Source organism: Macrobrachium rosenbergii, chromosome 4 (assembly GCF_040412425.1).
Source record: "Macrobrachium rosenbergii isolate ZJJX-2024 chromosome 4, ASM4041242v1, whole genome shotgun sequence".
NCBI classification, from domain to species: Eukaryota; Metazoa; Arthropoda; class Malacostraca; order Decapoda; family Palaemonidae; genus Macrobrachium; species Macrobrachium rosenbergii.
The window spans coordinates 625,001-644,904 of NC_089744.1; the positions used below are offsets into that span (position 1 = coordinate 625,001).

Here is a 19,904-nt window from a genome sequence, read left to right on the forward strand (position 1 = left end):
AGAAAGGATTCTTCGACCCTTCGTCGGGAAGGCGACTGTCACCGCCACCACCACCACCACCACCACCTTGACGCCGGGGTCGCTTCGCATTTCCTTTCTTTTGTTTTTTCGCCGACGATAAACACGAAGAGGGGAGAGAGAATATGTCACAATTGGGTGCATCCTCTGATAAAGCCAGGAGCAGCAGCAGCAGCAGCAGCAGCAGCATCTGTTGGCGCTCTCATTGCTTTTCACGATAAATTGGGAAATTTCCACCCTCTTGGATCACAAAGACAAGCGACTGTCACTGCTTGCTGTTTATCAGCCTCGCGCCGAGTTGGCGGTTCTTTTATTTTTTCGCGCTCGATTGCAAATAAAAGGTGGAATCGTGGGAAACCCAGGGAAAGGGAAATTTTCGCCGTGGATGCTCTACATTTCTCTCTTTGTTGTGGCTTTGTCTTGCTCTCCCTCGTTATGGGTACTGCTGCTCCGCTGTCACTGTCGGTCTCGCACCGTGCTTTAGTGTTGGTATAGTGCTTTGTTGGAAGCGCCTTTCGGCTCTCTTTGCCCTGTCGACGAAATGTCATATCGCTGGGACTGTACTGATAAAGGGTTTTGAAGACGTCTGAGCCGTCTGAAGGGCTCGTTGACTTCGTTCTGTTTAATTTACACTTTTGATTTGGCTATGAAAATATACAGCATGCTTCAGAAATGTTGATTTGCCCTATTCCTTCGGAGTTATTCATTGTCGTAGGTTTGGTTACTTGAAAAGCATCCGGTTATTATTATCGTTATTGTGATTATTGTTGACATTGTTGTTTATGGTTATTGGAAAAAAACGCCATGCCCTCAGTGTAATATAACTCCATAATTATATACAGCCCAGATGAGGAATAAATCTGGAGGCATTCTTAGACTTCAAGTGCCTCTTTACAAGATGGCGGACACACATAAACTTCTCAGATCTTTGCGATTATCTTGTAAACAGGGAAGATGGCACCAGTTTGTGCTCTAAGCCGGCTTGAGTGATATAAAAGAAGCTGAGAAATGTTAATGGCTGCTGAGGATCAGAATTATTTTCGAAGACATCGCTACTTAGAAAAACTACGGGAGTTAGTAGCGTCGTAAAGCGAAGCGAGACCTTTTTATCTTCGTGTCAAGCGTCTCAAAGAAAATGCTCTGCCGACAGATTCATTTTATGTCTTCGTAATATGCGCTGAAAGAGGCTGAGTGAAGCAGGATCCCGGTTGTGGAGGATGGAGGGGAGTGAAGGGAAAGGGAGGGGAGGTGAAGGGGTAAGGGGAGGGGAGGTGATGGGGTGGGGGTGGTGGGGGTTTAGAATGAGTGCGGAGGGCTGAGGAGCCGGTGACAGATCCCGATGCCAGTTAGGCCATCCGTGATAAACGGCGCCAACTGGGTATCTAAGGGAGAAACAATTTCATTATAGGCCTACACCTACTCTCCCACCCATGCGAATTTTAAAACCCCTCCGTGCTCGTTAGACTGTGCGAAATCTCTCCAAGCTCACATTTTTTCCTTCTTCTTCTTCTCCTACCCCTATCTTTTTGTGGGAGCCCCTTGCCAGGGGGCCTCTGGGTATAAATACTTTCCAAGCGGATCCTGTTGTCGGCGTGAATCCATTTTGAAATCGGTGGCCTTAATTTGTTCCTTTAGTGTAGAGCGTGAAAATTCATAGCTAATGAAATTCAGTTTCTTTCATAAATTATAAATTATATACTATATATATATGTATATATATATATATATATATATATATATATATATATATATATATATATATATATATATATATATATGTATATTAAATTTCAGTGAGCGAAACAGATGCCAGTTTAATGGTGATTGAATCTCTGAAGTCTTGTCAGGAAAATTTACATTTTAAATATATGTAGTGTGGTGGAGCAGGGAAATCTTGTGCCAACTTTGCTCTTTACCCTTCTCATAGATATTATAATGTGAAAAGGAGTTGGTAATGTAAGACGAGATTTACATCGGAGTGACGGATTTGGACTATATGCAGGTGATGCAAAACACCACAGATTTACAAAGCTCGGGTATTAGAATGTATCATATATCTAAGAGATGAGACCAAGATGATTCTGAGGGAAACATGAACAATAAAAATAGAGTATGCACAGAGGGACGAAATAACGCTGTATGGAGAAAAGTTTAATGAGGATGAGGCTTTATTTAATAACAATGATATCCAATTCAGGTTCTCTTGAGATCGAATCTAATAAAGGTTGAAATGGCAAATCGACCGATAGGCGGGCTGAAACACTCGGTGTGGTCATGATTCGTCGTATGACAGTGAAACTAAATCTCAAAGATCTTGTCGATTAAAGAATGATTTTTGAAGAAGAATATCAAGAGTCAGAGGTCGGAACAGAGTCACAGATTATACCATAAGGGAAATGACGAAAGTTCCTTCCAGATATGATATTGAAGGTGGATGGAGGTGGCTCGAAGGTGATCTTCGCTCAACGCCAGGAAGGATAGTAATAGTACTTGCTAGTGTCAGATGGGCTCCCCTGGCCACCAGAAAAGTTGGAAGACCTAGACTACTTGGATGAGAACAGTCAGACGGTGGGCTGGAGACACAGCCTCCCGTCTGATTGTTCTCAACCAAGTAGTCTAGGTCTTCCAACTTTTCTGGTGTGTATATATATAATATATATAATATTATATATATATATATATATATATATACTGTATATATATGTATGTATAAGGTGCGCATTGATTCACATCGGGAGCTATTTTCCGCACAGGCAGCAGAATCTCGAACCCAGAGCACTCCAATATCAGGAACCATTCAAAACAATGTAAAACCTACATTGGGAACAAAGATTTTAGTAACATCGGTCATACTGCCAACCCTCGAGATTTAACAATCTTAGAGTCGTTATTTATAAAACAATTTGTACCATCCTTAAATACTCATACATCCGCTGGTCAGTTGTATTTAGCTTAACTCCTTACTGTGGTGGTTTCTTTCCATTTAGTTCCTTACTGTCTCACCTCTAGGTTGGTTGTGTTTTTATTTTTATTTATTTCATTCTTACTGTAATGTTTTAAATGTATTCTAAGACTGTACTTATAATTGTTTTTTTTTATATCTTCTTACGCACAGCCCTGAAGATGTAATTCGGTTGATAATTACGAAACGTTGGCTATAAAATAAAAAAGACAGCCTATTGATGTGTGGTTTTCGTCCATCATCCTCTAGATATATACAGTATATATGTATGTATATATATACTACCATATTCATACTTAAGGATAAATCTCCTGTGCAAAGAATACACAACGTGAAGTGTTTCATACATTTAGGCTCATCAAGGGCAAGTCAAAATCTCCCTCAACACAATGTACCATTCATCCCCATCTTGCATTACACTTTCGCTTCCTGAATATTGATGCCTCGATTTTCCAGTAACCTTGTCACACCATTCTCAAGCCACCTGAAAACCGTCAACACACTCATTTGTGTGTTCAGGTCTTCAGCCTCTGGCGCAGCAGTCAAAATATCCACCCATATCTCTTATCCAAGACTTCACAGAAATGTTCTATACACCTTGTTATTTCCCCTTCTTCTTATGTTACTATTTACCCGTCCCCCTTTTGACAGCCATTCACCGCGTTTTCTTTTCCGCACGGGATGTTTTCATTAATAATTCCCCCGAAGGGGGCTAGTGTCGCCGGTGCACCTCTCTTGGTGCGCTGTAGGCATTGCTTAAGGGCGTTTGCAGCGTCCCTTCGGCCCCTGGCTCCATGCTCGTCATGCCTTTTACTGTACCTCCGTTCATATTCTTTCTTCCATCTGACTTTCCACCCTCTTTAACAGTTGTTTCATAATGCAGCTTTCAAACCGTCTTACTGAATGACCTCATAGGCCCCAGCGCTAGGGCTTTCACCTAAATTCTAATCTCTTCATTAATCATTCTCCTGGCTACCCAACCACCACTCCCCGAATACATGGCTGTGTCAGCATCATCCGCCTGTTTTTCCAGATATTCTGTCTTATCTCGTCTTGTGCCTCGTTTAATTTACCTCTACCCGTACTTCGCTCGTTCTGCTGTGCGTTCTTCTTCCCTGAAATTTCCCTGAAAGTGACTTTGGCTTCTGTCTTTTTATATTATATTATCCCATGTCTCATGCAACACCGGAGGTTTCTGCCTTGTTCTCATATCCCGGTACTTTTGTCCAGGCAAATTGTATTATATCCTTGGTATTAATCCAGTCTTTATTGATTGTAGGCACGTTCTCAAATACAGTTCCAAGAAGTGCAGATCTTTTTCAAAATTCCGTTGCTAAAGCGTCTTGATGTTCATCTTCAAAAAGCTATATATATATTTTATTAAACGTCGAACCTCAACTTTTTATCTAGAGTGCCTTTAATTTCAGCTTGATACATTTTTTTAATTTTTTTTTGTGAAGTTTTTCCCTTCGGTTTGAATGGTCCCAGATAGTGTTTGTAGGCTGTTGTTTTGAGGGGGGGAGGGGGTTGGTGTGTCTAGCTGCATACCCTTGCATATGGTCATGAGGCTGATGGCCCGGCTATGTCTTGGATTTCATAGGCGGTAACTCCTTTCAATAGAAGCGAGACGCAGTGATGCTTAGTTTCACCGAGCAGGTCACTGTACAGTATGTGGGTATGTACTGTATGTATGTATATTTGCGTACATACATATAATATATATTTATATATTTTTATATGTATATCTTACACATATATTTATATATGTTTTTATCTGTATATCGATATATATATTTATGCATGTAGATAGATTATATATATATATATATATATATATATATATATATATATATATATATATATATATATATATATATATATATATATATATATATATATATATATATATATATATATATATATATTATACATTTACAGACATATGCATACATAAATATATAAATATATATATATATATATATATATATATATATATATATATATATATCACATTACCACAAGTGAAAAATAAGAGACCGGTTTCGACTTTATTTCCAAGCCATTGGCGAAGGTCCTTCATCAGTGGCTTGGAAATAAGGTCGAAACCGGTCAGGACCTACACCCCGTCTCTTATTTTACACCTGTGGTAATGTGTGATAAATGAATCACGTACAAAAGTGATAACAATCATCATCTATATATATATATATATATATATATATATATATATATATATATACATATATCTATATAGATATCTATATCTATATATATATATATATATATATATATATATATATATATATATATATATATATATATACAGTATATATAACAAACAACAGAAAGACCTTTACTGTAGGTTTTCGCATCACCATTGAAGGTCAGTGCCGCCACAAGTATCAAGACGTTGAGCAACCCACGTTTCTAGCTTGAGAGCAGAAACGCTCAAGTTGTCCTACCAGTTGACCCGAGACCATAGCGTTCAGGCACATGAAAAAGCACTTTTTTTGTTTTTGTTTTCATTCTTGCTTGCATAATTAGCTGCCTTGATCTCCCTCGCCAGCTGTTGCATGGCGTGAGCTTGTGTGTGTGTGTGTGTGTGTGTGTGTGTGTGTGTTTAACACATGCTTCTTGTTGGTGTCTGCAGAGAGAGAGAGAGAGAGAGAGAGAGAGAGAGAGTGTTTCCGTTGTTCTTGCTTTGCTTGCTTGCTTGCTTGCATTAAGGCCTGGCAGACATACGGGTAAGGCGATATGGCCCGTACCATGACCTTGGCTAAAGGGTGACGTCATGACTGTGGGAGTTGCAGATAAAAGGGGTGTCAGAGGAGGAGGGCGCGCGCGTGCTCGCCTTTTAGGTGCGTTAGCGGGGTGGATCCGGATGGCCCTGCGCGACGCATATTTGTTCGTTCGTCTAATTAATCGGGAGAATCATTTTCTCGGATCGGTAAGGATTCAGCAAGGGCTTCAACACTTTCGTGTGTGTGTGTGCGTGGCAGGAACTTCATTTACTTTATTGTAAGTAATAACAGAGCGCCACTGACTGTCGGGCATATACAGTGCAGTTGTTATGAGCTATTGGGAGTTTGTTTATCCTTCTTATCTTACTGACACGTCTGAGAATGACTGTATATGTCTCTGTGTTTGTTAATGTGTGTAATGCTCCTTCTGAGAGACTGTCGTTGTTGTTTTGAACGAGGGAGGCTTTACCAGTTCCTAATATTTCAGTGAATGAGTTAACTAAATGTGCATCAATGATTGTATAGAATAGATGATTGTCTCCCTGTGTTTGTTCACGTGTATTCTCGAGAGAGAGAGAGAGAGAGAGAGAGAGAGAGAGAGAGAGAGAGAGAGAGAGAGAGAGAGAATGAGTAATACGTTTAAGAGCTAGCATTTTTTATATTTCTAGCAAAAGAGACTTTTTTTTTTTATAAAGGCCATGAAATTTAGTCTTTGAAATTTTATTGTGATCAAGTCTTGAATTATTATTTTTTTCTCTCTCTTCTTCCTCTTCCTTGTTCCCCTAACCTCTGCCTTTATTTTGTGCGTATTTATCGAATCAAGGAATTATGCATTTTCATACAGTCTTACAACTGTTCTTCGTCCTCGTTATATTTGCTTCTCATACCCTTCGTTTACGTTCTTTTCCTCTCTTTTTTTTTTTGTGTTTGTCTTGTTTTATATTTGATCGTGTTTCTCCATATTGATTAGCTTGTAGGTTATGCGCCGTTTATGCTCACAATATTTACATACTTCCTCTTCCTCTCCTTCTCCTCCTCCTCCTCCAGTTTCTCTCCCTCCTTCTCTCTGTTGGTCTTCCTTCATATCCGCATTTTATGTGCGCGCGCGCGTGCGTATGTGCGTTATCGCACATCACACATTCCAGATGCCACCCACACGACCAAGTCGGTCCGTCGGTTAGCAACATGAAGGAGAGAGAGAGAGAGAGAGAGAGAGAGAGAGAGAGAGAGAGAGAGAGAGAGAGAGGCGTTACAACGGAGAAGCTGACTTTATTTCTTTAATTTTTTCTCTTTTGACAAACGAGACGTTTTACATTCGTTAATTTCATGCAAAGTCCGTAAAATAATTGTTGATTTTAGAATGAATGTATTTGAGGAATTTATCTCTAAAGGAGTTGTAAATAGATTTTACGTATTTTAAGAGGGTTATTTCCATAGTCCGATGGATTAAATTGGCATAAGCAGTGACGGGTGGTATTCTACTATGCATCCGATTTTTTTTTTGTTCTTTTTGTTATTGCTTCGTAGGTATACCGGTCCTAACACATATTTTTCGAGAAAAAATTTGGCATTAACGAATAAGAAATCAATCCATCTAGGATATGGATCCGTTCTTTATATTTTATGCAAGAGGGTATAACTAGTGTCATATCAGCTTTTATCGCTATTGCTTTTGTATGATTATTACTACTACTACTACTACTACTACTATTACTACTGACATTAACATTACTACTACTTGTAGTATTAACTCTGCGAGAAATATATTTCGTAGCTCGAATGTGAAAATTCTCTTATCAGAGCGAAATGAGAGGGATGAGTGATGTTTTTTGTTTTCATTGCGAGAACAAACAAAAGTTTACTTTTGACTCACACGAAAAGAACCAGCTGTGGGTTGTTACTTTTCATAGTTACAAAACAGTGAGTGTCTTGAGTTATCTAAAATAATGCACGTTGAATGGTAGCTGTGGGGTGTAATGTATCCCGAGTGACGACTGCAAAATTGCACTTTCGTTGTGTTGTTTATTTTTAGTATTTTCTTTACAGTAACGTAAATATGGGGTTTAGAGATGTTTGTTTAGTTGGCAGACGCAAGTTATAATGTTGTTTTCTTATTGACAGACTTTCTTTACTGGCGGCCAATCTGACTCGTAAATAGTTGACTTAAAGGTTACAGAAACACAAAGGAAGGCAGTGAGTTTCACACTCCTGTAGTGCATGGCATAAAAGAACAGTTACGTCCGGGTCTTCTTAAAAGGGTCACCTTATGTCAAATTGCTCCTCTGTTCCTTCTAGGATTTCTGCGAGTTTTTCCGGCCTCAGACTTACCAGTGGTAACTATTCTTCCAAATAACGACTGTCAGAAGGAATTTGCTTTTGCTGTGAAAGGCAGTCGTCATTTGATTCATACCGCAGGTTTGCAGGCGGTGACCGGTTAACATGATCCATTGTATTACAGATCAGCCAGCTACTGGAAACAGCGGGTTATCCGAGTCATTGAAATGGAGGTAAAGTGGGAGCCGTTAGTATCGTACAGGGAGGAACGTCGTTGCAAGACAGGTTCTGGACAGATTTGCTGAAGAAATTTGGCTCAATTGTCTAGTGTATCACATTTGTGCTTGGCAGCAGAGAATCGCATTACTTGAACTATCAACACCAAAGAGACGCCTGAGAGGGGAAGGAGACAAATCTCTTTGCTCTCCTTTGCCTGTTTGTGATGAAGAGAGAGAGAGAGAGAGAGAGAGAGAGAGAGAGAGAGAGAGAGAGAGGAATATCAGTGTAAGCTATTGTTTGATCGGGGTTTCTTGGTTTAAAATTTCAGTAGAATTAAGATTGTGAGTATATATACATACACACTCATACATATATATATGTATATGTGTATGTATATAAGAAGCGCTCGCAGGACCATTTTGGTATTGGATGAATACATGTATGTATATGTATACTTATATATATACATTGTGTGTAAATAAATATATAAATTATATTTGGTCAAATTTAGCAACACCTCCTGATAAAGTAGGCGACGGAGTCACTTGGGTTTGCTGTTAATAAGGGCCTTTTCATCCGTCTAATTGTGTTCTTTTAATTCATAATTTTTTGTGTGTGTTTTTCCATAATTGACTCAAAAGTTTATTTTGACAATTTGTGCGTCTACAATTATGGGTTTCTCTTTCCGTATTTTTTCTTTGTTTTTGTAAAACCGTGTTGATAGTCTACTCTCTCTCTCTCTCTCTCTCTCTCTCTCTCTCTCTCTCTCTCTCTCTCTCTACGGGTCAGCTTCAGTTTCTGCTGTGCAACAATAAGGAAGCAGTTTGCTGCCCCACTCACCGTTTTCCCCTCCGGGGGGAAACGGCCCCCAGTGTTTGTGCTCTAGTTGCCGGTTTTTTATAAAAGCCCAGGGGTGTGGGAGAGGAAAGGGACAGGGGCTTTGGGGGGAGGTGGGGAAGGGGTCAGTCTTCGGTTCTCATTCATTCTTTTTCTAGAGGGAAATTGACAGCCATCCGGCAGGGCAACCGACCGACGGACCGACCAGCCCTTTCCTGGGACTTCGAGAGGGAAGGAAAAAGAACTCGTGTCTTTAGAGAAAGCAAGAATGGAAGAGGGATAGACTTTCTCCCCAACGACAAAATGCAACAGCGCATGCAACCGAACCGTCTCAAAGAAGGCAAAAGAGAGGCGTGGGGAAGAGAAAGCACACAGAGAAAGTGCATTCAGGAGGGCAAGCAAACCATCTCTTTGATGGGGAGAGTTTTTCTTTTTTATTTGCCGAGGATGTGCTTTCATGTTCGAGCTCCTTGGTAGAGAGGTTGGTCAGTGGAGGTTCTGGAATGGGGATGGCGTGGTAGGGCGAGACATGTGGGGTGCTGTTTGCAGTGTTGTGATTCGAAGGCAGGAGGACTGAGACTCTGCTAGGGCTTGGGTGTCTGGAGATTCTTGATATCGTTCCATAATTGCAGATGCTAGCTTTCAGTCGTCTTGAGATTCCAAGTAGCGAGATTGATTGCGCTGAGATTCTGTGTAGTTATGCTGGAATTCCGTGTGTAAGGTTGGGTATGTGAAGATATTAGGCTGGTGATTTTGAAGAGAATCGAGAAATTGAAGCTGATTGTGAGGAGATCTGCTTAGGGTCTAGGAAGGGGAGATCCTAGTAAAGGGGATTTAATAGAGATTGTGGGATAGTGGTTCAATAAGAGGAAACCCTGGGTAAGGGGGTTTTGTGGATATCCTAATTACTGGGGTTTGCCATGTGATTGTTAGCCTGAAAGGCCTGAGGGATTTGGTATTTCATGATTTTAGGTATAGAGGTTGGATCCATGGTGTTTCTCAGCAGTAGGCACTGGTGTTATTAATTGGAGAACTAAGCAAGGATTGCGTATGTAGAGATTCTAGATATCATGTTTGAGTATGTGGAGGGTCTGCAGGATTTCAGTGGTAAGAGTTGACTATCTGGAGGTTCTCTGCATTGTAATTGGGTGGGTGAAAATTGGATATGTTTTTCTTGATGGTCTCAGGGTAAGGGTTGAGGATGAGGAAATTCTGCCGAAAGGAACTGGGTTTGTCGAGATTAAGGGCATTTGTTGGATAAATGGAAATTTTGGCTGGAAGTTGAGATGTAGATTTTTTTTTATATGGCTGGGTATTCAGACTGATATGGGCCTGCAGATGCATTGACGCCCTTCATCACACAAACACGTAGATTCAGACACATATTATTAAAGGTCGCAAGGGCAAGGGACCAGTTATTGCACCTGTGCAAAATGCACCCGTAAACCGAACACATGCCGCATGTCCGAATCCCCTCAGGTGAGACCTGCGTAAGAAAAACCAATGGCCACTGATGACTCATTAGGTAGAGAAGTGAGACACACACCCTACTCCTACCCTATTCTTACAAGGACTGGAAGATCACGTTACAGTGAAAATCTGTCAAGAACCGAGCAAGATTGGAACCTTTGACTCCCACAGTGGGAAGTTATCGATGATACTAGTGGGTGTTCTTGCACAGTGATAGAGTATTTGACTCTCAGTAATTAGGCCCGTGGTTTAGCTACATGACTTGCCCAAGTGAACCCAGCTGTGAAAGGGTAAGTTGCTGCTAAGAAAAGGGGCGTGGGGTTAGTAACCTCATCCATAGAAGAATATATATATATATATATATATATATATATATATATATATATATATATATATATATATATATATATATATATATATATATATATATATAATTACTCCTCTCCTTTGTGCATATTCTGTATATTTTTGTGTAAGAGTGTGCTTTTGTATCAAAAAGTGTGTTTGCTATTGTTGCTTGTGCTGTAGCTGAAAGTGTAAGTAGAGTTAATTAGAAAATGAAAAATCCAGCCTCATGCAGAAGTAAACGGCAAAGATTTTTCCTTGAAATGCTGATAAGTTCATGATTTTCATCTTCACGATTTCTTTAGGTACGGCTTATGAAAAAAGTGTACGTTTTTTTTATTTAGGTTATAATTTTTTTCCCCAGGAAGATGCAGTATAAAGAGAAGATGGTTATTATATTTTTAATGTGTTTTTTATTGGAATGAATCCTTTTCTCTTAGAGGATCTGAGAAATATCTTTAGAGCTAAAAGCATGAAACCTGTGGCATAGGGAGGACATGGGTGACCATATACACCCATTCTTATTAGAACTAATGGCAACAGATTTCAACCTTTTCCTTCTTCACAAGTCTTTTTGGATGAGATTGCCAGCCCAAGCCCTTTTCCATCCAGACCTCCACCACAGTCGGCTCCCCATCTCCCCACCCCGAATCGATTTTGGAACTACCGCAGGAGATTGAGGATAACATTTATGCACGCCTAGTCTCTCCTTTGTGGAATGTCGCAGGTCAACTAGCCGAGGTGCAGCGAGTGCAGGCGTGGTATCGTTTCCATTGTCGTTTCCGAAGTTGACAGCGTCTCCTAATTCGGCTAGCCGCTAGAAGAAAGAATAGGCATTTGTCACAGTGTTCCGTGAACGCTCCTGAAAGAATCGCTGTGAATGCTCCTGAAAAAGTTTCAGACGCTTACAGTGTTACAAATAGTGTTTGTGTCTGTGTCTGTGTGTGTAAAATATCTGCCTTGTTTACCAAATTGTTTAGCATAAATAAAAAAAATTTCTTCAGTAAAATGAAGGCGCAGCCTATCTGAACGCAAGGTACAAACATCAGCTGAGAGTAGCAACTGCGAATTTAGCGTTAGATAAAAATGTAATGAGAAGAGACGAAGGAATGCAGAGAATTCTAACTGATTAAAGCGCTGCCCACATGCGCGTTGGTGCCAACGGTCGCCATAGCCTGCAGGAGGTCATTCAGTGGAGTTTGACACCCACGCTGGGCCCAACCCCTTCTGCTTCCTGCTCTCCCGCCTCCATGCCCAAGACGGGCCCGACGCCATGTTTAAAATCCGAGGATTACGTTCTTTGGTGGGGTTGGCTCTGTCTTGTAAGTTGGCTGTTGGAAATCAATGAAATTTCCTCGTTATTACACAGTTGTGTTATTGGATTTTTCTGTATTGCCAACTAGTAGTTAAGAAATAAATTTTGTTTTCTTGAATTGCTGGTTGATGCACATTCTTCGTCCCCACATGAAGGTTTTGGCAGATTTTTTGTTTTTTTTTTGTTTTGCTTATTGCGAACTATTATATGGGCTTTTCATTACGGAAAATATTTTATTGCGTCAGTGGTAAGAAAAGATATTTTATCCTCTCTGTTCATGAACATTTCTATCCATTTTGACAGGATGGCTGATGATCAGCGGCAAAAGCTAAGCAACATTTGTTGGGCGACTGTGTGTTTGTTCGTGCATATGCACATGACTGTTGCATTAGTCATCATGAGGGTTTCATGGTGCTATAAAGCTGCATGTTTTCAAACTCGTTGGGGCCTCCTTGAATATAGGAATGCATTGTGTTGCGAACGATACCTTGAGCCACGGAGATTTCCGTAAAGGAAACCCGCCCTGGCGAATATGAAATATGGATATGAATATGAAATTAGAATGTGATTTGATGGCCGGGCGTTAACTTGTCTGCATTGTGCGTAGTAGTTGAGTCTGCGTAGCACTGGGTATAAATCGCCCGATAATGAACCGGGTGAGAGGGCCTGTTACGTATGGTCCTTTGTTGGGTAGGGGAGAGTGAAGGGTAATTTAGATGTAACGCGTTCTTTTCCTGCAAGCTAAAAGCTGCTAAACGTTTATGACTAGAGGTCTCTCTCTCTCTCTCTCTCTCTCTCTCTCTCTCTCTCTCATGAAGCTCTTGGACTTTGCCCTTCTTGTCCTAAGTTTGGATTACGCAAAAATTTCTAGAACAAAGAACTTGGAAATTATGCCCTTCTCATGTCTTAAGTTTGGATTATTCAAAAATTTCTAGGCACACAAAGAAGTGTATATAAATGATAATAACTATATCTATCATGTTATTTGATATATATTTGGTTATATATATATATATATATATATATATATATATATATATATATAAACATGTATGTATTGTAATCAGCTTTTTTGGCAGAGTTGGTATTTTTCAATATTCAAAATGTTCATAGCGTTTACAGTGTTGGAGAGAGAGAAATCAGATTTTGCTGGACCGTATGTAATTTATAATTTTTTTCCTCCTGTTAGAATGATATAGAAGCTAATAGGGGTCAAAGTGTAGATAATAATAACAAGGAAAAAATGGGCCTAAGTTTCTTCGGCGCAATCGAGCTTTCTGTACAACGTATAATGCTGTATAATACTATCAGGTACGACCGGCCAACACTCATTCGCTCCCCAGATGCGGTCTAGTACAAAGGTGTGCGAAAGCCGCCTATGGAAAGCGCTGCCATACGAACGATCCACGGCTAACCTTTAACCTTAAATAAAATAAGAACTACTGATGCTAGAGGGTTGCAATTTGGTATGTTTGATGAATGGAGGGTGGATGATCAACATACCAATTTGCAGCCCTCTAGCCTTAGCAGTTTTTAAGATCTGGGGGCGGACAGAAAATGTGCGGACTGACAGACAAATAACCATCTCAATAGTTTTCTTTTACAGAAAATAATAATAATAATAATAATAATAATAATAATAATAATAATCCCACTATATAAAACGGAGTGCGTATGCATGTTGTCAAGTTGATCGCGTACTGGCAATGAAAATCATTGTTAATGAATTCTCACCATTGCACTTACGTAAGTATGCAGATTGAGGCTCTGTTGGTCAAAGCTCCAAGACCGTACTTACTGTCCCAAGGTTCGGTCTTTTCGACCCTCTAATACAATACCTTCATTTTTTATGGTATGGACAAAGTAGTGATAATGATAGTAGTAGTGATGAAGTATCTGTATAAACCAGAACCATAATATTATAATAATGAATTTTAATCTCACAACAGAAATCCCTCGTACTACAACCATGCATCTGATCTCATTGAAAAGGTTATTTATGTTGAAGAGGAAGCTTTTGTAAATTGAAGAAACCTCTCAAGATTTGTCTCTCCCTGAGGAGCTGCGAAAATTTGCTCGTTCTTCCTCGTCATGAAATGGCGGTGGTTTGACAACGGACCCTAGTGGGGGATTGTGTTCCTCTCTCTCTCTCTCTCTCTCTCTCTCTCTCTCTCTCTCTCTCTTCTGCAGTACAAAAGGAAGTGTATTCGTCTTGATAGCTGGACGACCATCCCTCCTGATAGTGATAACCAATAAAGTTTTTATATCTGACAACTTTATTTATTAGTTTCATCGTTACCAAAGTATCCGCATGACGAAAGTTGAAAACAGAACTGAGAATAACGAAAAGAATTAATCTGTATAATCTTCTAGTTACATTTTGGCTCACAACATAAAAGTCATTTTCGTTACTGATACAGGAAAAAGTTATTTTAATTTCCAACTTGGGGCGAAGGACAGATAGTGACCAAATAAAAAGTTTTAACAAGGAGGACAAGAGAAATTAATAACTTTTTCTAAAAGGATGAGTGTCTTGCGGCTGCCTTCCGGTTGCAGGTTCATTCAGCGAAATTACAACGCCGGGTTTTGAAGTAGTAATGAGACACCAATAGTGGAAAGGGAAAGAGAAAACTGAAAGATAGCAAAGGAGCAAAGATCGGGCAGACCAAACTGCTTTGATGGAGGTCGCGAAAGTCATTCGATTTGGGTTAGTGGTCTAAAAGCAAAATTAATTTTCACCCCTTCAGTAAGTCCAGACATCTGTTGTCGATTCTTTATTCCATGAAATCGAGAATGTTTACCTTGAACGTTTTGTCGCTGGTATTTTATTTGTTGTAGATTACCTGTGCTTAGAAGGAGGTCACTCTGATATATAATTGATATATACTTGGATAAGAAGAAAGCTTTGTAAATATCCGACGTTTCGACACTGAACTAGGACTAAAAGCAACGTTACAATGATCTCTTAATATTCAAGGATAAATGAATGACAACACACACAAGTTTGAGTGTTCTAAAATAGAGCCAATTTAAAATAATTAACAGAACTATACTGAAGGCCTTTTTACTTGAACAGTCTAAATGCCTCCAGTTAGAGCAAGGATACAAGAGCAGCAATAGAAAGGACTATAAAACATCTAGTACCGAACACATTTCAATAATGAAAGAGGAACCCGATGTGTCCCAAGTTAGAACAAATTGCAACAACAGGAGCACTTACGAAATCATCATTATTATTATTATTATTATTCCGAAGATGATCCCTATTGATGTGGAAGAAGCCCACCAAAGGGGCCACTGACTTGAAATTCAAGCCTCCAAAGAATATTATGGTGTTCATTAGGAAGAAGTAAGAGGAGGTAAAGGGAAATACAGAAAGAAGAGATACCACTTATTAAAAAAAAAAAAATAAATTAATGAATAGATAAAAATGCATAAAAACGCAAGGAGAACAGTATTAGGGTAGCAATGCATTGCATCTTGGCTCGACGGCAACGCCCCGCGGAACCCGTCTGCATCATAAGCAGAGGTCTGTTTTTGAAGTGTTGAAGCGGTCCTTCTTCTCGGTAAATAGGGCCAAAGAATTTCAGTTTTGTGCTTGGATTGCTTGACGATGCCCTCTTCAATGGCCGGTTTGTTCTCAAGGGCGAGGACACTGATGATGTTTTGCTCGTCTACAGCCATGATTTATGGCTGAAGGTAATTAATGAATTATCTCCCTTCTCCTTTTCAACATTGAAGAGCGGCTCCTTAAAGTGGAATTTTAGCCGGACCACCCGAGAGAGAGAGAGAGAGAAAAGAGAGAGAGGGAGTTGGACTGCAGTTATCATACATCTCTTATGGTTTCAGTGCTATTAATGTAATGAAGCAAATTGACAATTACGTGCAAGAAAATTACTATGGTTAGAGGTAACCGTTCAGCGACAAATGCCATTTAATCAGTACACAATCAGATCTAGATATTAACTGCCTTGATATTTAGTGTTCTGTAAAAGAGAACTATTGAGATGGCTTTGTCTGTCCGTCCGCACTTTTTCTGTCCGCCCTCAGATCTTAAAAACTACTGAGGCTAGAAGGCTGCAATTTGGTATTTTGATCATCCACCCTCCAGTCATCAAGCATACCAAATTGCAGCCCCCTAGCCTGAGTAGTTTTTATTTTATTTAAGGTTCAAGTTAGCCATAATCGTGCATCTGGCATCTCTATAGGACAGTCCACCACCGACCCGTGGCTGAAAGTATATCGACACCACCGATAGATCTATCTTGGGTAGCCTTGATTACACATTGTACAGAAAACACGATTGCCCGGAAGAAACGTCGGCTCATTTTTTACTTGTTTAAGACTGTTCCTAGGAATCTTATGGTTTGTCCTCGCTTTCCTCTCTTCGTTTCTTGTGCTAATCTTCCTTAGCGATTATTTCTTTTTTTTTTTTATTTCCTCCCCCATGGATGTTGGCAGCGTTCGTGTTTACGCTGACCACAACACTTCCTCTCTCTCTCTCTCTCTCTCTCTCTCTCTCTCTCTCTCTCTCTCTCTCTCACACACACACACACACACACACACACACACATATATATACACACACATATATATATATATATATATATATATATATATATATATATATATATATATATATATATATATATATATATACATACATACATACGAACACATGCATGTATTTATGTGTGCGTATTTCGTTTCTTTTAATTTGTTTACCGAGACTAAGAAACTTCCATTAAGGTTTGTTGAAGCCATGATTCGCATTGAGCTCTGAAGCCACGAGGATTTTGAATCTTAGGACTTAAGTATTGCCTAGGTTGCATTAAGAGCTAGCCGGGAACTTTCTTACGGTCTTAAGGAGCCCTGGGCATGGTAGGAGATCGATGCAGTCACATACCTGACTGAGAGGTAGAGGTTCACCTAAGGACATTATTCATGTCACTTCATTGGAATACTGGTCGCAGTTTTGAACTGACAAGTGAAAGTCATAGACAGTTGTTTTGCCAGCAAGGAAACTTTTGCTTTCAGTGACATGGACGCAAAAGGATAAATTAAGTATATCTTAGTTTAACCAGACCACTGAGCTGATTAACAGCTCTTCTAGGGCTGGCCCGAAGGATTAGATTTATCTTACGCGGCTAAGAACCAACTGGTTACCTAGCAACGGGACCTACAGCTTATTGTGGAATCCGAACCACATTATGACGAGAAATGAATTTCTATCACCAGAAATAAATTCCTCTAATTCTTCATTGACCGGTCGGAGAGTCGAATGCTGGGCCAACAGCGTGCTAGCCGAGAGCTCTACCCAACCCTCCAATGAAGAACTACGCAAAAGGATAAAAAGGTTTCAGGTTAACGCGCGCCAGGAGAACAGATGGTAATGAAATGGTAAATTTAAAAACTGGATTAAATATGGATGAGGTTGTACATGTACCAAATAATACAGTCTCATGGCAATGTCGATCATTCTGGGAGTGACTGATCTCCAGTGTGGGGATGAGTGACGAAGAATATCCGTACGATCACATTTCAGTTATTACAGGATTTTGTGAGTTTTCTGGAAGAGACTGCCATTAACGTGTATTAACGTATAAGAGAATTTTATAAGGATTTATTCCAGAGAGTCTGCTGTGCTTCATACCGAAAGAAAGTTTTAATATTGCTTGTTGAATCCATGTCGGAGATCGCTACTGAAATCTGTCAGGATTAAGGTCTAAAGAATACTCTAAAGAATATTCTTTAGACCTTGATCGAGGTAATATAAAAGAACGTATGGCGTGAGTTCTTGAAAGGTACTCAGTGTTAATTAGGGTAATGTTTCTCAGTCAGTTTCACTGTGTTACTTCTTCCTTGAATTTTTTTTTATATTTATGGTAGTTATTCATAGGTATTCATCTGATTGATGACGTCTGTTAAGGTTATCGTTATCATTGATGTAATAGTTACTATATTATCGCAGCTATTTCCTTTTGTCGATTGGATTGTCTGTGGACGGAGAATCACACTGCCTTTTATATTATTATTATTATTATTATTATTATTATTATTATTATTATTATTATTATTCCAAAATCAGCATAGCGTTATATTGTCATTGCTCCTATTCTTATTCCTGTCTTTATTCGATCATGAATAATTTCGGCATATCGAAGAGAAAGATTCGACACTGGAAATTTTCCCAGTACCATTAGCTTCCTTATTTGGTCTATTTCTTCGGTCGATTTTCCTTTATGTGTTTCGTTCCGCCCAGTTTTAAATTGGTAAATATGGCTAGTACTATTTTTTTAGTTAATATTTTGCATTTTTTTTTTCTGGATTTTGAAGAATATTTCCTTAATTTTTTTTCGTTGTAATTTCTCCCTGCTTTTCGTCTTGAGAGAGAGAGAGAGAGAGAGAGAGAGAGAGAGAGAGAGAGAGAGAGAGAGAGAGAGAGTTTCTCACGCCTTCTCCCCTTCAGCTCTTCTCACTCCTTTCCTCAATTACTAAATGATAGCCCTTGCTTCCTTCTTCTGCTAGGTCTTCCCTCCAGTACCGGATTATTATTCGTCTCTTGCCGCATTTTGTCCTCCAGTTTCTTGTGACATTATCGGTATTTGGAGAAGGAATGGAGGTTACCCAGTAATTTATTTATTTTTCCTTTATTTGAACGTACTTCGAAATCCATAGGATTTTCTCATGTAGCAGTTTCCATTGAACTCATTATTCGTCTTTGGTAGTTATACATATCTGGCTTTTTAAGTCGAGAGGGAGTATTGATCATATGTCAGTATTTTGAGAAAATATAATCCCGTAATCTTTTCTGTCCTTGAAATAAAATTTTTTTCCACCGCCTTAAAACCTATTGATGACGTAGCAATGATCATCGTAGTTATGTGGTTTGCCACTTTTTTTTTATTTCCTGTTCGAACTCCTTCGGTACATCCTCTCACTCTTCTACTCCTCGATTTAGCTCCTCCTCCTCCTCCTCCTCCCCTCCTCCTCCTCCTCCTCCTCCTCCTCCTCCTCCTCCTCCTCCTCGTGAACCTCCAGCACGTCCCTTGGCTTCTTCCTGTGCAATCTCCCCAGCCGCGATGCTAAGCTCGCCATTCATTCTTGGGCGTCAGGGGAGTGGGCGGCGAGGTTGAGGGGGTGGAGAGGTTGAGGAGGGGATGGAGGCGGCGGCAATACAGTTTAGATTAGCCCTTACGCATGCCAGGGGCAAACAACCTCAACATGACACTTCATTTATTTTGCTTTCCAATTTCTCTCTCTCTCTCTCTCTCTCTCTCTCTCTCTCCTGCTTTTCCTTCAATAACGGTCAAAACCTTTTCCACGGAGACTGATCAACTGATCAGTTGACTTTGTCGTTTAAATGTCCCCTTCGTCACGTATTGCAGCAGACGCGTGACCATCGTGTCCGATGCATGGAGTTCAAAAAAAAAAAAAGAAAAGGAATGAAAAAAGTAGAGAGAAAATGAGGAGGAAGAGAGAGAGAGAGAGAGAGAGAGAGAGAGAGAGAGAGAGAAGAAGAAGGCTGCAACTTAACCGGTATCCGCCCTGCCGCCTGCCATATGGCGGCCGTTGAGTGTTGGCAGGATCAGCGGCCAAGGAGAAAGAAGTAGAAGGGGTTTTAAACTTTTTTTTCTTTTCGTTTCTTTCTTTCCTTCGGTTTATTCTCTTGTTTGTTGTCTCTTCATTTTCGGTTTTTTTAATTGTTCTTCCCTGACACATT

General features: G+C 39.8%; 1 protein-coding gene across 1 annotated transcript in view; it reads right to left on the bottom strand.

Annotated features, from left to right (window-relative positions):
* Positions 1-19,283, bottom strand: part of LOC136836404 (piggyBac transposable element-derived protein 4-like) — a 155,031-nt gene extending 135,748 nt beyond the window's left edge. Inside the window, exon 1 of the mRNA XM_067100611.1 lies at positions 19,123-19,283. Within this exon, the coding sequence (XP_066956712.1) occupies positions 19,123-19,283 (161 nt within the window). The remainder of the gene's footprint in view (positions 1-19,122) is intronic.
* Positions 19,284-19,904: the final 621 nt, after the last annotated feature.